The sequence below is a fragment of the Oryctolagus cuniculus genome, chromosome 1, assembly GCF_051225735.1.
Source record: "Oryctolagus cuniculus isolate XC-2025 breed Fujian yellow rabbit chromosome 1, ASM5122573v1, whole genome shotgun sequence".
Taxonomy (NCBI): Eukaryota; Metazoa; Chordata; class Mammalia; order Lagomorpha; family Leporidae; genus Oryctolagus; species Oryctolagus cuniculus.
Window position 1 is genome coordinate 111,393,704 of NC_142867.1, and position 11,500 is coordinate 111,405,203.

Genomic DNA, 11,500 nt, shown 5'->3' on the forward strand with positions numbered 1-11,500 from the left:
GTGACCCGGCCCTCCGACCCCGGCGTGCTCCTCCGGCAGCGCCTGCGCACTCGGTGCGAGCGATGGCGGGACCTGACAGTGTGCTGTTTCTCAGTGCCATCACGCTGAAAGTGCTTCCCAACTAGCTGCCGTGCGTGTCAATCTAGGCCAGCGTTCGGGGCACTCGCCTACGCCAGTCCGTTGCTCGCGTCGCGCTACGGGTCGGTGGGCAGGACCTCCGCGCGAGGTTCCGCCCCCTGCCCCGGAAGTACTCCAGGCGGGCGGAGGTTTCTGGGCTCGTTGGGCAGCGGCGCTTCCTTTTTGTCCGACATCTTGCAAGGTTGAGGTGGTCGCTGCTACTCTCCGCGCCTCGCTATGGTAAGCGTCAGGGCCGTGAGGCCAGGCGGCTTCTGAGGGCCGGGCGATGCGCGGGCGCGGCGGGGACGGCGTCGGGCGGGAGGGTCCCTGGGGCGGCCGCGCTGGGAGTCGGCGCGGGCGCGGGGAGCGCCTCACCCATGTGCTTCGGTAGTGGGTTGCCCACGGCGGCGTTGGGGGTTTGCAGTGGTGGGGGAGCGTGGGGCTGCTCTCATATCTGCCTGCCCTCCCCTCCCGCAGCCGCCCAAGGACGACAAGAAGAAAAAAGATGCCGGAAAGTCGGCCAAGAAAGACAAGGACCCCGTGAACAAGTCTGGAGGCAAGGCCAAAAAGAAGGTAGGAGTGAGCCGCCTCCAGGAGCGGGAGCCCGGGGTGCCCTCTCGGAGTTCCGGAACGGGGGTGTGGATACAGCGGCGTGGCCGTCGGGTGTGGGTTCTGGGATGTAACACTAGGGTTCAGGACATCGTCGCCCAGTACTCTGTTCTCTTCCCAGTGTTAGGGTGGGGGGCTGCCGCTCAGGCTTGGAAATGAAGGGGCCGGAAGCTGTTCATGGACATGTCCCTAACTTCGAGGGTCTAGAATTGATCTCTGACGAGAGTGGGCGGCTTCTCTGACGTGGGTTGCGTGGGAAGGAGAGTAGACTGCTGCCAGGAGGCCTGACTTGGTTTCCTTTTTGTGTTTCTGAGCAGAAGTGGTCTAAAGGCAAAGTTCGGGACAAGCTCAATAACCTGGTCTTGTTTGACAAAGCTACGTACGACAAGCTCTGTAAGGAAGTGCCCAACTACAAGCTCATAACTCCGGCCGTGGTCTCTGAGAGACTGAAGATCCGCGGGTCCCTGGCCAGGGCAGCCCTGCAGGAGCTCCTGAGTAAAGGTGGGGGATGTGGGCTGCTTTTGCGGGTTACATTGGGCTGGGCTGGCCTGGCCCTCTTAGTGCTTTCACTGGAAAGGTCAGGATTTTTTTTTTTTTTTAGGATTTTATTTATTTGAGAGGTAGAGTTACAGACAGCGAGAGAAAGAGACAGGTCTTCCGTCCATTGGTTCACACCCAAATGGCCCAACAGCCGGAGCTGCACCAGTCCGAAGCCAGGAGTTTTCTTCCTGGTCTCCCACATGGGTGCAGGGGACCAAGGATATTGGTCATCTTCTGCAGCTGTCCCAGGGTCAGAAGTGGAGCTGTCAGGACTAGAACCGGCGCCCGCAGGCAGAGGATTAACCTGTGCCATGGTGCCAGCCCCAGGACTTATTTCTGAAATGGATACTACCTTAGAGGGGCCTTGGCCAGCAGTTCGTCGTGGGTCACAGCAGTATAGTGAAGCTCAAGGTTCCCGCAGTATACCGAAACAATTTTAACATTCAGCTGGTGAATCGAATTACCATCATTTCATGTTAGCGATTCATGTAAATTAAGCTGACCTACTTCTGTTAACAAGCTGTCAAAAACTAAGCAGTTATGTTGGGAAGGCATAGAAAACGTGCTGGTTCTCAGTGGCTCCTTTCTCCCTAGGACTTATCAAACTGGTTTCAAAGCACAGAGCTCAAGTGATTTACACCAGAAACACCAAGGGGGGAGATGCCCCAGCTGCCGGTGAAGATGCGTGAGCAGGTAAGGGCCCGGGAGTCTGGCGGGGGAAGTGCACCCATCGACTTCACAAATGACCTCATTATTTTAATTTTCCTTTACAGGTCCACTGCATTGTACATTTTGAAAAAATAAAACTTTATTAAATTAAATGGTTGGATGTTGTGTTTCTTGAGAAAGGCAGTTAGGAAAGGATTTGGTAAAAGGAATTAGTTGGGGCATAGGTTTGTTGGCTTTGCTCTGAGCTGCAGGGTAGCTGGTAGAGTATCCAGGAGCAATTAGGTTTTTTCTTTATGTGACTGTTGTTTCTTCTTTGCGGCAGCCTCACTTTTGAACTGATGCCTGAAAGGAAATGGAGAGTTACTAGAATGAAGGGACGAGGGCTCCAGAGAGTAGTGGGTTGCAGTTTGGCACTGGACGCATACCTGGACTGCCAGCGGCGGCCATTATTCCAGACTCGGCCAAAAGATGGCAGCCAGCCTGCACTGGTGCTAGAGCTATGGTCAAAGTTGGCCCCGACTCTGTCCGGGGGCAGTTTTTTCAGTTTCTGTTTCTCCCCTGCAATGATAGGGAAAGTTTTAAGTGAGTCTCAAAGAACTACCTGCCCATCTACAGTTAGTCTACTTACTTTCTTTAAGAAATTCTTCATAGGAAGGGCCTATTTGTTGGTTCCCAGAGCTGCAGTCCTCATCTTGGACCATCCAGGGAGGTGTGGCCCCTGGAAGAGAACGACCCATTAAGCAGGTGTTAAGCCTTAATTCACAAATTGCACCATGAGATTGATACCCCCTAGTATCTCAGCCAATTAAGATCCTAGCTGTCCCAGACAACCATTTAGACTGGCTTGCATAGCTGCTTGTGGAGGTGTGTCCTGTCGTTTTGAGAGTCACCAGTGCTGTGGTTAACACTATGCTCAGATGACCTGAGTCCTGTATCAGCTGCACCCCTGATTTCCTGCTAATGTGCATACTGGGAAACAGCAATGCTGTACACATAGGAGACATGGACAGAGCTGGGCCCCTGGCTTTCGTGGGCATTTAGGGAGCAAACCAGGAGGTGGAAGGCCCCCTCTGCCAAAAAATGATCTTTGCTGTTGACGATACTCCATTGTTTAGTCTCCACCTCTTGGGTATTTGGATTGTTTTCAGTCCGCCTACTATAAATAAAGCTACTGCGAAGATCTGTGTAGACCGGCTTGCTTATTCTTGGGTAACACATGGAATGGCTTCTATCACAGCACTGGTTTTCTCGCCTTTTTTTTTTTTGACAGTGGACAGTGAGAGAGACAGAGAAAGGTCTTCCTTTGCCATTGGTTCACCCTCCAATGGCCACTGCGGCCGCTGCGCTGCAGCCGGCGCACTGCACTGATCCGAAGGCAGGAGCCAGGTGCTTCTCCTGGTCTCCTGGGACTAGAACCCGGTGTGACGACACTGCAAGGCAGAGGATTAGCCTATTGAGCTGTGGCGCCGGCCAACAGCACTGGTTTTCAAAGTGGTTCTACCGTTCTAACAGTAGTTATCTTTATTTTTAAAAAATGCATCTTAGAAACATTGCTCTGGACCTTACCTGAGTGGACGTTACCAACTCCTGGCATATCCTGTAGTTGGAAATGAGAAAATTCTAGTCAGAGGAGATGAGAGGATACTTCGAAAGAAAAACTCAAGGTAGCTGCAGCTGCTGCCATGATGCTAACTTTGCGTCTCTGCTGACATTAAAGAGCACAATAAATCGTTAGACGTCCTGTCCTCAAGAGGCTGCGATTGTCCAAAGCTCAAATGCTTATTACCAATAGGTGAATAAGCCCCGCCCTCACAAAGTGCATGCACAGTTGAAGAGAATTAACCATAAGCTACATTTGCAGATTTATGTGGTTCGTCTTTACAATAGAAAGTACAGCAAATCTAGAAACGGAGCAGCAGCAGGGTACACAGCTGGAACACGGTGAGATTGCACGTGGTAAAAGTTTTTTTTGGGGTCAGTGTTGTAGTGTAAGAGGTTAAGCTAGCATCCCTTATGGATTCCAGTTCCAGCTGCTCCACTTCCTGTCCAACTCCCTGATAATGTGCCTGGAAAAGCATCAGAAGATGGCTCAGCTCCTTGGTCCCTGCTGCCTACATGGGAGACCCAGAAGAAGCTCCTAGCTCCCAGCTTTGGACTGGCCCAGCTCCAACCGTTGCAGCCAATTGGGGAGCGAACCAGCGGATGGAAGATCTCATCTGTCCTCCCCCTTCTCTGTAACTGCTTTTCAAATAAATAAGGATTTTTTAAAAATGATTTTCTGTATGTTTGGGATGGAGAGTTCTCCCAACAGATATGGGAGGCGAAAGGAGGAAGGGTAAGGCTCTGTGTCCACAGTGATGGGTACATAGGAGTCCTGAGGGTAGTTCGAGTGCCTCTGGGTTCTTAACAGTAAATATCCCCCTATCAAGCTGGTTGTAAGTTCTACGGTGGGCAAGAAAAGCGGTCTGAGACAAGGGAACAGTGCAGAGGAAGGACTGCAGCGTCCTGGGACCTGAGGGCCCTGGCCTGTTTGCTTTTCCACTGTACCTGATGGCCAATGAACGTCAGAGGCTGCTCTGGCTCCATCCAGGCAAGCTCTGGAGCTGGTGGCAGGTCCACATGTGAGGGCTGCTGGGAGCTGTAAGAACAAGAGCCAGGCTGGCAGATGAGGTCCCTGGGCCTTGGGGTGGCAAAGGTGATCTCTCTTCCATCTTGTAGCCTAAAGGTGAGAGTTTGCTCCAAGGTGTCAAACTCAACGTGAGATTCCCTCCCAGTCTTACCTGTTTGTTCCTTTCCAGCTCTCAGGTACTGAAGAGCCCTCTTCTGGGTCTGGTACTGTCTGAGGCTGAGTTTGATTCAGGAAGAATACATGTGTCTAGAATGCTTAAGAGCCCGCCTAGGCCACGCCCCCACCCTCCAGGCACCTAAGGAAACTGACAGATGAAGGCCACTGCCTGCTGGCTCTGCCCACTCACTGACTAGGCCTGCACAGGGAAAGGAATTCCAGCCAAGCAGATGAGGGATGGAGTAGGGAGAGCTGCCTCATGAGATGCTGGCCCTAGGAGAGCTGGGGATCAGTGGATTTTGGATACTGCTCTGGATCCTCCGAGTGAGACCAACCTCTAAGACAGATCGAACCACCTCCTGCCGGCTCCGCTCCACCTCCCGGATGTGAGCTGCCATCTGTGAGAGAGGCGGTTTAGACAGGCTCACAAGGTGGGTCCTTCAGAGGCCCCCCTTTAACGTACCTCTTTGATCACTTCATCTTCTTTTTCTTCATAGGAATCTAAACCTTTCACCATGGACTTCTTGAATCTAAAAAGAAAAGCAGCCACTCAGCCCAGAACCTTAGCCCCAGCCAGTTGTGGAAAGCTCCTCATGGGGGCCTCGCCTGCAGCATCCTCTTGGGACACTGGTTCAAGTCCCAGCTGTTCCACTTCTGATCCAGCTCCCTGCTAATGGACTGGGAAGAGCACCAGAGGATGGCCCAAGTGGTTGGGCCCCTGCACCCATGTGGGAGACCCAAAAGAAGCTCCTGGCTTCAGATTGGCCCAGCTCCAGGTATTGCAGCTATTTGGGGGAGTGAACCAGAGGATCAAAGATCTCACTCTAACTCTGCCCTTCAAATAAATAAACATACAAAAAAAAGCTCTTCATATATATATATATTTTATTTTATTTTTTATTTTTTTTTGACAGGCAGAGTGGACAGAGAGACAGGGAGAAAGGTCTTCCTTTACCGTTGGTTCACTCCCCAATAGCTACTGCAGCCGGCCCACCGCGCTGATCTGATCAGGTGTTTCTCCTGGTCTCCCATGCAGGTGCAGGGCCCAAGCACTTGGGCCATCCTCCACTGCACTCCTGGGCCACAGCAGAGAGCTGGACTGGAAGAGGGGCAACCGGGACAGAATCTGGCACCCTGACTAGGACTAGAACCCGGTGTGCCAGTGCCTCAGGCGGATGATTAGCCTAGTGAGCCACTTCGCCGGCCAGTATATATATTTGAGATTAAACTCACAGAAACAAGAATAGTATAATGAACACCTATGTTCCTCTTTTTGCTTTTTTTTTTTTTTAAGATTGATTTATTTAAAAGAGTTAAAGGGAGGCAGAGAGAGAGGTGTTCTATCCTCTGGTTCACTCCCCAGATAGCTGCAATGGCAGGAGCTGTACAGATCCAAAGCCAGGAGCTTCTTCCAGGTCTCCCACGTGGGTGCAGGGGCCCATGGACTTGCTTTCCCAGGCCATAGCAGAAGAGCTGGATTGGAACTAGAGCAGCTGGTACTCAAACTGGTGCCTATATGGGATACTGGCACAGCAGGTGGTGGCTTTACCCACTACCCCACAGCATCAGCCCCACTGGCTCCTCTTTTACAGACACCTACACTTCCTTTTTGGAGAACAAAAAAGGGTTTGGACATCAGGAGATGTAATTCTAAATATTTCAGCATGTATCTCCCAAGAACAGGAACATTCTGTACAATTACAACAGCATTACCACCCTTGAGAAAATCACTTATCCTTAAAAAAAAAAAAAAGTTATTTAGGGGCCAGTGTTGTGGTGTAGTGGGTAAAGCTGCCACCTACAAGGCTGGCATCTCACTCGGGTGCTGGTTCAAGTCCTGGCTGCTCCACTTCTGACCCAGCTCCCTGCTAACAGCTTTGGAAAAGCAGTGGAACATGGCCAAAGTGCTTGGGAGACCTGGATGAAGCTCTTGGCTCTGGCTTTGGCCTGACCCAGCCCTGGCTATTGTGGCCATCTGGGGAGTGAACCACTGGATGGAAGATCTAGCTCCTCCCTGCAACTCTGATTTTCAAATAAGTAAATCTTTTCAAAAACTTATTCAATTGAAAGACAGTGATGGGTTTTGGTTTGTGTGTGTGTTTTTCTTAGAAGTTGTGCTTGCTTTATTGTATGTTTTATTTTTCTAAAAAATTTTTTTAAAGTATTTATTTATTTGAAAGACAGAGTTACAGAGAGGCACAGGCAGACAGAGAGGTCTTTCATCCACTGATTCACTCCCCAAATGGCTCCAACGGCCGGAACTGAGATGATCCAAAGCCAGGTGCTTCTTCCGGGTCTCCCACGAAGGTGCAGGGGCTCAAGCATTTGGGCCATCTTATTCTGCTTTCCTAGGCCATGGCACAGAGCTGGGTCAGAAGTGGAGCAGCTGGCATTCGAACCAGTGCCCAAAAGGGATGTCAGCACACAGGCAGCAGCTTTACCCACTATGATTTATTTACTTGAAAGCCAGAGAGATCTTCCATCCATTTGTTCATTCCCTAAATAGTCCCAGTGGCCCAGGTTGGGCCAGACTGAACCAGGAGCCTGGAACCCCAACCAGGTCTCCCATATGAGTGCAGGGGCCTAAGCACTTGAACTGGTGCCTATATGATGCCGGTGTTACAGGCAGCAGCTTATTGAGAGAGTGAGAGAGAGAGAGAGAGAATCTACACACTAGTTCACTCCTAACATGTCTGCAACAGCCAAGGCTGGGCCAGGCTGAAGCCAGGAGCCAGTAACTATCCTTGCCTCCCATGTGGGTGACAGGGACTCAAGTACTTGAGCCATCTTTGCTGCTCCTCAGCAGCATTAGCAGAGAGCCGTGTAGGAAGCAGAGCAGCCGAGACTCAAACTGACAGTACGATGGGGGACGCCAGTGTCCTGAGTGGTGATTTCACCGCTGTGCCATATAGCACCTCTTGCTATATGTGCCACACAGCACCTCCTTTAGTACTTCAAATGGGGGGGCGGCACACCCCATATTGGAGTGCTGTTCCGGTTCTAACCCAGCTTCCTGCTAATGCATCTGAGGAGGAAGCAGATGATGGCTTAAGTACTTGGGCCTTGCCACCCATGTGGGAGATCCATATGGAGGTGTGGGCTCCTGGTCGAACCCCTGGCTCCCAAAAACACCAAAATATTTGCAACTGTTTCATCCTACAATACACAGTAAGAGATTTCAGAGTAACACCACTACAACTATCAACAATAAGCCACCACCACCACCAGCATGCCAGGAAGCCTGGCACATATCCTTATAGCAACAGCACCAGCCACCACACAGGGCTGAATGCCTCCTACCTGCTGAAATTGACAGCAGGAGGCCTGTAACAGGAGCTATGGAGCCACCTTCCACTTGTCTCCCCCTCCCCCATAGGAAGCTGTCTTCACACAGTGTCTCATCAACTCCCAGGATTTGGGGGTGGGCATCTGGCCTAGCAGCCAAGACACCAGTTAGCATGCCCGTGTCCCACATCAGAGTGCCTGAGCTCCAGCTTCCTACCAACGCAGAGCCTGGGAAGCAGCAGTGATGGCCCAAATGACTGGGCTCCTGCCGCCGTGCCGGGAGATCTGGACTGAGCTCCCTGCACCCAGCTTCGGACCCACTGAGTCCTGGCGATTGGGGGCACTTGCTGAGCAACCTAGCGGGATAGGAGCTCTGTCTCTCTGCCTCCCAGCTAACGAAACAGAACGGGCGGTGCAGAGAGGCTGTGTGTGCTCTTTGGAAGCTGCGCAGAGCTCACACTCCCTCCTGCGGGCCAGTTTGCGTCCCGCACATCAGCCGCCCTCCGGAGAGCAGTTATAGCGTCCAAAACTATTCAAAGTGGGCACTGGGTGAGCACCAGGTTCCTGCACACGGTAAACAGCCTCTCTGTACCTAAAGGACGTCAGTATTCTCTGCGCTTACACGTAGCACTCCAGTAGTTGATTATAACACTGTTATTATAGTGTTCTCTGCCAAATCCCATTCCCCGACTAGATTATGCACCTCAATTCTTACCACCCTTTTGTCTACAATACACGGCCTAGAACAGTTAAGTGCTAGGCAGACACTGAATTTTCCAATCATTAGAGGAAGCTCCCACACAAGACAAGCGATCCAGAATTCACTCTGCTACTTCATTTTTCCTAACCAGAGACCTACCGTGCATATTCCTGGGGAGAGATCAGGAATTTCTCTTTCATTTGCATCTCAGCCTTGTTCTCCCACCAGAATTTGTTGGTCGCTTTCTTGTGTTCTGGGCTGAGAATGGAGAGGATTAGTGACCTCAGCTACAGATAATAAAACAGTCGTCAGATATTTCCGCAGGTGGTAAGTAACCAACCGACACCTGGTTTTCCGCCCTGGCAAGGCTGAGAGGAACACTAGCCAGGTCTGTCTAGATCTCCAATCTATCTTCTCCCAATAACATGAGACTAAGGGGACGTGATGGGTGGGGGCCGCCCGAGCGGGCTTTCCCACCTAGAACAGGCAGCCCTAAGCCCCAGGCTGGCAATGCCTGTAGGGTCGCTCTCCACCCTTCCTCGCTCCCCCACGTTTCGCGCCTGCTGTCACCTGGCCAGGTGCTCCAGCAGCCCGCCGTGCAGCACCGTCAGGTTCCCGTGGCTCAGGTGCTTCCGCACCTCGCAGCCGCAGCACAGGCACCAGCAGCAGCGCTCGTGCTCCGGCACGAAACGCTCCACCTGAGCGGCGCGGATGGCCTTGCGGGCGGCCTCCACCTGCAGGAGAGAGGCCAGCTGGGGTCCGACGGCGCCCACCCCGCTACCGCCCCGCATCCGCGACCCCAGCAGCCTTGCGGCCTCACCTGAGGCAGGAGCCGCTCCAAAGCCTCTTTCAGCTGCCTCTGGTGCTTGCGGCTGTAGACGTGTCCGCGACCGCAGAAGAAGGTCTGGCGGCACAGGGCACAGCGCTGCGGCGGCGCCATGGGTCCACGAGGCTGCAGGCCCCCGGGATCTCCGCCACTCGCCGCCGATCCTCCGCCCCGCGGCGACCCCTGACCCCTGACCCCAGGGGGCGGGGCGAACCCAAGGTCTCCCGCGGCGCTCGCGGCTGCAGGCCCTTTTGCGGCTGCGCGGACCGTTCCGCCGGCCGCGTCTCTGCGCTACGCGTCAGAGTCGTCCACCGCCCCGGCGCCGTGAGAACCCAGAAAGTAGTGCGGCTCGCGGGAAAGAGCGCGCGCGTCTCCGGCACTGACGTGGACCGGTGGTAGACTGCGTGACGAATCAGAGCTGATATTACAGGGAGCGCCCTGGGTCCGGTGACCTCACGGAAGCCTCGCAGGAACGCTGTGGGACTATTGTCGGATTTTGCTAGCGGGAAAGCTAAGGCATGGAGGGTCAGGAACTCTGGAGATGTTGGTGTAGGTGGTGGAGGCGGCCCCTGCACCAGCGCCAGCAGCCTGGAGGGGCCACCTGCTGGAGGTGACCATGACCCAGTGCCACCGGGGTGTGGGGCGCTGATCCTGCAGGCTGAAAGGGGAAACTAAAGGATCGTTGCTGGGGGTTCGTCTGTAAAATTTCCATGCTAGTGGAATTTTTATTCTTCCCAAGCTGCTTCTCCCAGAATCAGCAGCCTTCCTACTGGCCGCTTTCCAAGCCTTAGGGCCTCAGGTGAAGTGTCCCCTCGCAGGGCTTAAGTCACCAGGCGGAGATGGCCCTAGGGACTCCACAGGAAAGGCTGGGCCGGCCCGGGGGCAGCTCTCAGCCCTACACAGTCCTGGGCCGGAGGTGTCTAGAGCCGTGCTGTTGTGCTCTGGATAATCATTTGGGTGTCTCCAAAGGCCTGTGCCTTTTTTGTCTAAGATTTTTATTTTATTCGAAATACAGAGTGTCAGGAAGAGACAGAGATCTCCCATCTGCTGGTTCATTCCCACACATGGCCACAGTGAACGGCCTGTACTGGGCCAGGAGCCTGGAACTCCATCCAGGTCTCCCACGTGGGTAGCAGGGGCCATCTTCCACTGCTTTCCAGGAGCATTAGCAGGGAGCTGGAGCTGGATTGGAAGTGGAGCAGCCGGAACACAATGGCACCCTGTTAGGGGATGTAGGGGTAACAAGTGACACTCAACCGCTGTACCACAGTGGCAGTCCCAAGCCCTTGCTTTGAGAGATTGGTCCCCAGAATCTCGTGTTAATGGATTAAGGATGGAACTTAATCCAGTTATGTTGTCTAAGGTGGGCCTTGGAAAGTGACTGGATTGATTAGGAATCCCATAATGGAATTGAGAGGGCTTTATAAGGAAGAACCCACAGAGGGTGGATGAGGGGTGTGCTCCCTGGTTCTCAGCCTCCTGGCTTACCACGCCACGCCTCCCCTGTGTGCATTCCACCGTGCACCACCCTCAGACTCCAGAGCACAGGGCCAACTGGTCTTGAACTATGAACCACAACAGAGGGAACGTAAGCCTTTTCCCTTGTAAGTGAACACCTTTCATGTGTTTTAGTGAAGGGGACGAAAACTTGACAGACACCAAATCTTCACTTTGGTGGGGCTGCCCTGTAGGCTCCAGGCTTTGCCAGATGCGATTCACTTCAGTGACCCTTAGAACACTCAATTCTTTCATTTCCCATCATTCCTCTGGCAGGGTCCATCCAGGACCTTAACCCCCCCCCCCCCCCCGCCAAAATGCTCCTCTGAATCCTTCTAGTCTCTTGGAAAATTACTCAGCATCTGCCTGCCGCTGGATGCTTGGCTCAAGGCCCATGGTTTTCCAAAGTGTGACACTGTCCTCCCCCTCAGGCCTGCAGAATCAGCCTGTTAGTAATGCAAATTCTTGGGCC

The 11,500-nt window shown here is 53.2% G+C and overlaps 2 protein-coding genes across 16 annotated transcripts; one reads left to right on the forward strand and one right to left on the reverse strand.

Moving 5' to 3' along the window:
• Nucleotides 1-296: 296 nt before the first annotated feature.
• On the forward strand, nt 297-4,206 carry RPS25 (ribosomal protein S25). 2 transcript variants are annotated; one of them, XM_051837726.3, is made up of 5 exons: nt 297-357; nt 595-690; nt 1,044-1,227; nt 1,861-1,959; nt 3,960-4,206. In XM_051837726.3, exons 1-4 carry the CDS (start codon nt 355-357, stop codon nt 1,953-1,955), a joined length of 378 nt encoding a protein of 125 aa, XP_051693686.1. In that variant the 5' UTR covers nt 297-354; the 3' UTR covers nt 1,956-1,959; nt 3,960-4,206. The 2 variants fall into 2 exon arrangements, with proteins under 2 accessions (XP_051693686.1, XP_002722751.1); XM_002722705.6 differs by lacking the exon at nt 3,960-4,206 and adding an exon at nt 2,040-2,087.
• CENATAC (centrosomal AT-AC splicing factor) lies at nt 2,053-9,699 on the reverse strand. 14 transcript variants are annotated; one of them, XR_016234774.1, is made up of 11 exons: nt 9,526-9,699; nt 9,276-9,439; nt 8,865-8,963; nt 5,184-5,250; nt 5,056-5,118; nt 4,716-4,780; nt 4,483-4,573; nt 3,502-3,637; nt 2,564-2,653; nt 2,361-2,493; nt 2,053-2,277 (listed from the first exon to the last, which is right to left on the reverse strand). XR_016234774.1 is itself a non-coding variant. In XM_002722704.6 (11 exons), exons 1-11 carry the CDS (start codon nt 9,643-9,645, stop codon nt 2,214-2,216), a joined length of 987 nt encoding a protein of 328 aa, XP_002722750.3. In that variant the 5' UTR covers nt 9,646-9,699; the 3' UTR covers nt 2,053-2,213. The 14 variants fall into 14 exon arrangements, 7 of the variants coding, with proteins under 7 accessions (XP_002722750.3, XP_089190537.1, XP_089190514.1 ...); XR_016234772.1 differs by having other exon boundaries at nt 3,502-3,640; XR_016234776.1 differs by having other exon boundaries at nt 3,502-3,532; nt 5,028-5,118.
• Between the last annotated feature and the right edge of the window lie 1,801 nt (nt 9,700-11,500).

What these genes read in the sequence shown, in the direction of transcription:
- RPS25 (XM_051837726.3), top strand. An exon ending in GAGGCAAGGCCAAAAAGAAG is followed by an intron (nt 691 to 1,043) that starts GTAGGAGTGAGC and finishes GTTTCTGAGCAG; the next exon opens with AAGTGGTCTAAAGGCAAAGT. An exon ending in GCAGGAGCTCCTGAGTAAAG is followed by an intron (nt 1,228 to 1,860) that starts GTGGGGGATGTG and finishes CTTTCTCCCTAG; the next exon opens with GACTTATCAAACTGGTTTCA.
- CENATAC (XM_089334411.1), bottom strand. Translation starts at nt 9,645, where the DNA reads ATGGCGCCGCCGCAGCGCTGTGCCCTGTGCCGCCAGACCTTCTTCTGC. An exon ending in TGGTTCGATCTGTCTTAGAG is followed by an intron (nt 4,781 to 5,055) that starts GTTGGTCTCACT and finishes AATCAAACTCAG; the next exon opens with CCTCAGACAGTACCAGACCC. An exon ending in TGAAGAATTTCTTAAAGAAA is followed by an intron (nt 2,494 to 2,563) that starts GTAAGTAGACTA and finishes CTATCATTGCAG; the next exon opens with GGGAGAAACAGAAACTGAAA.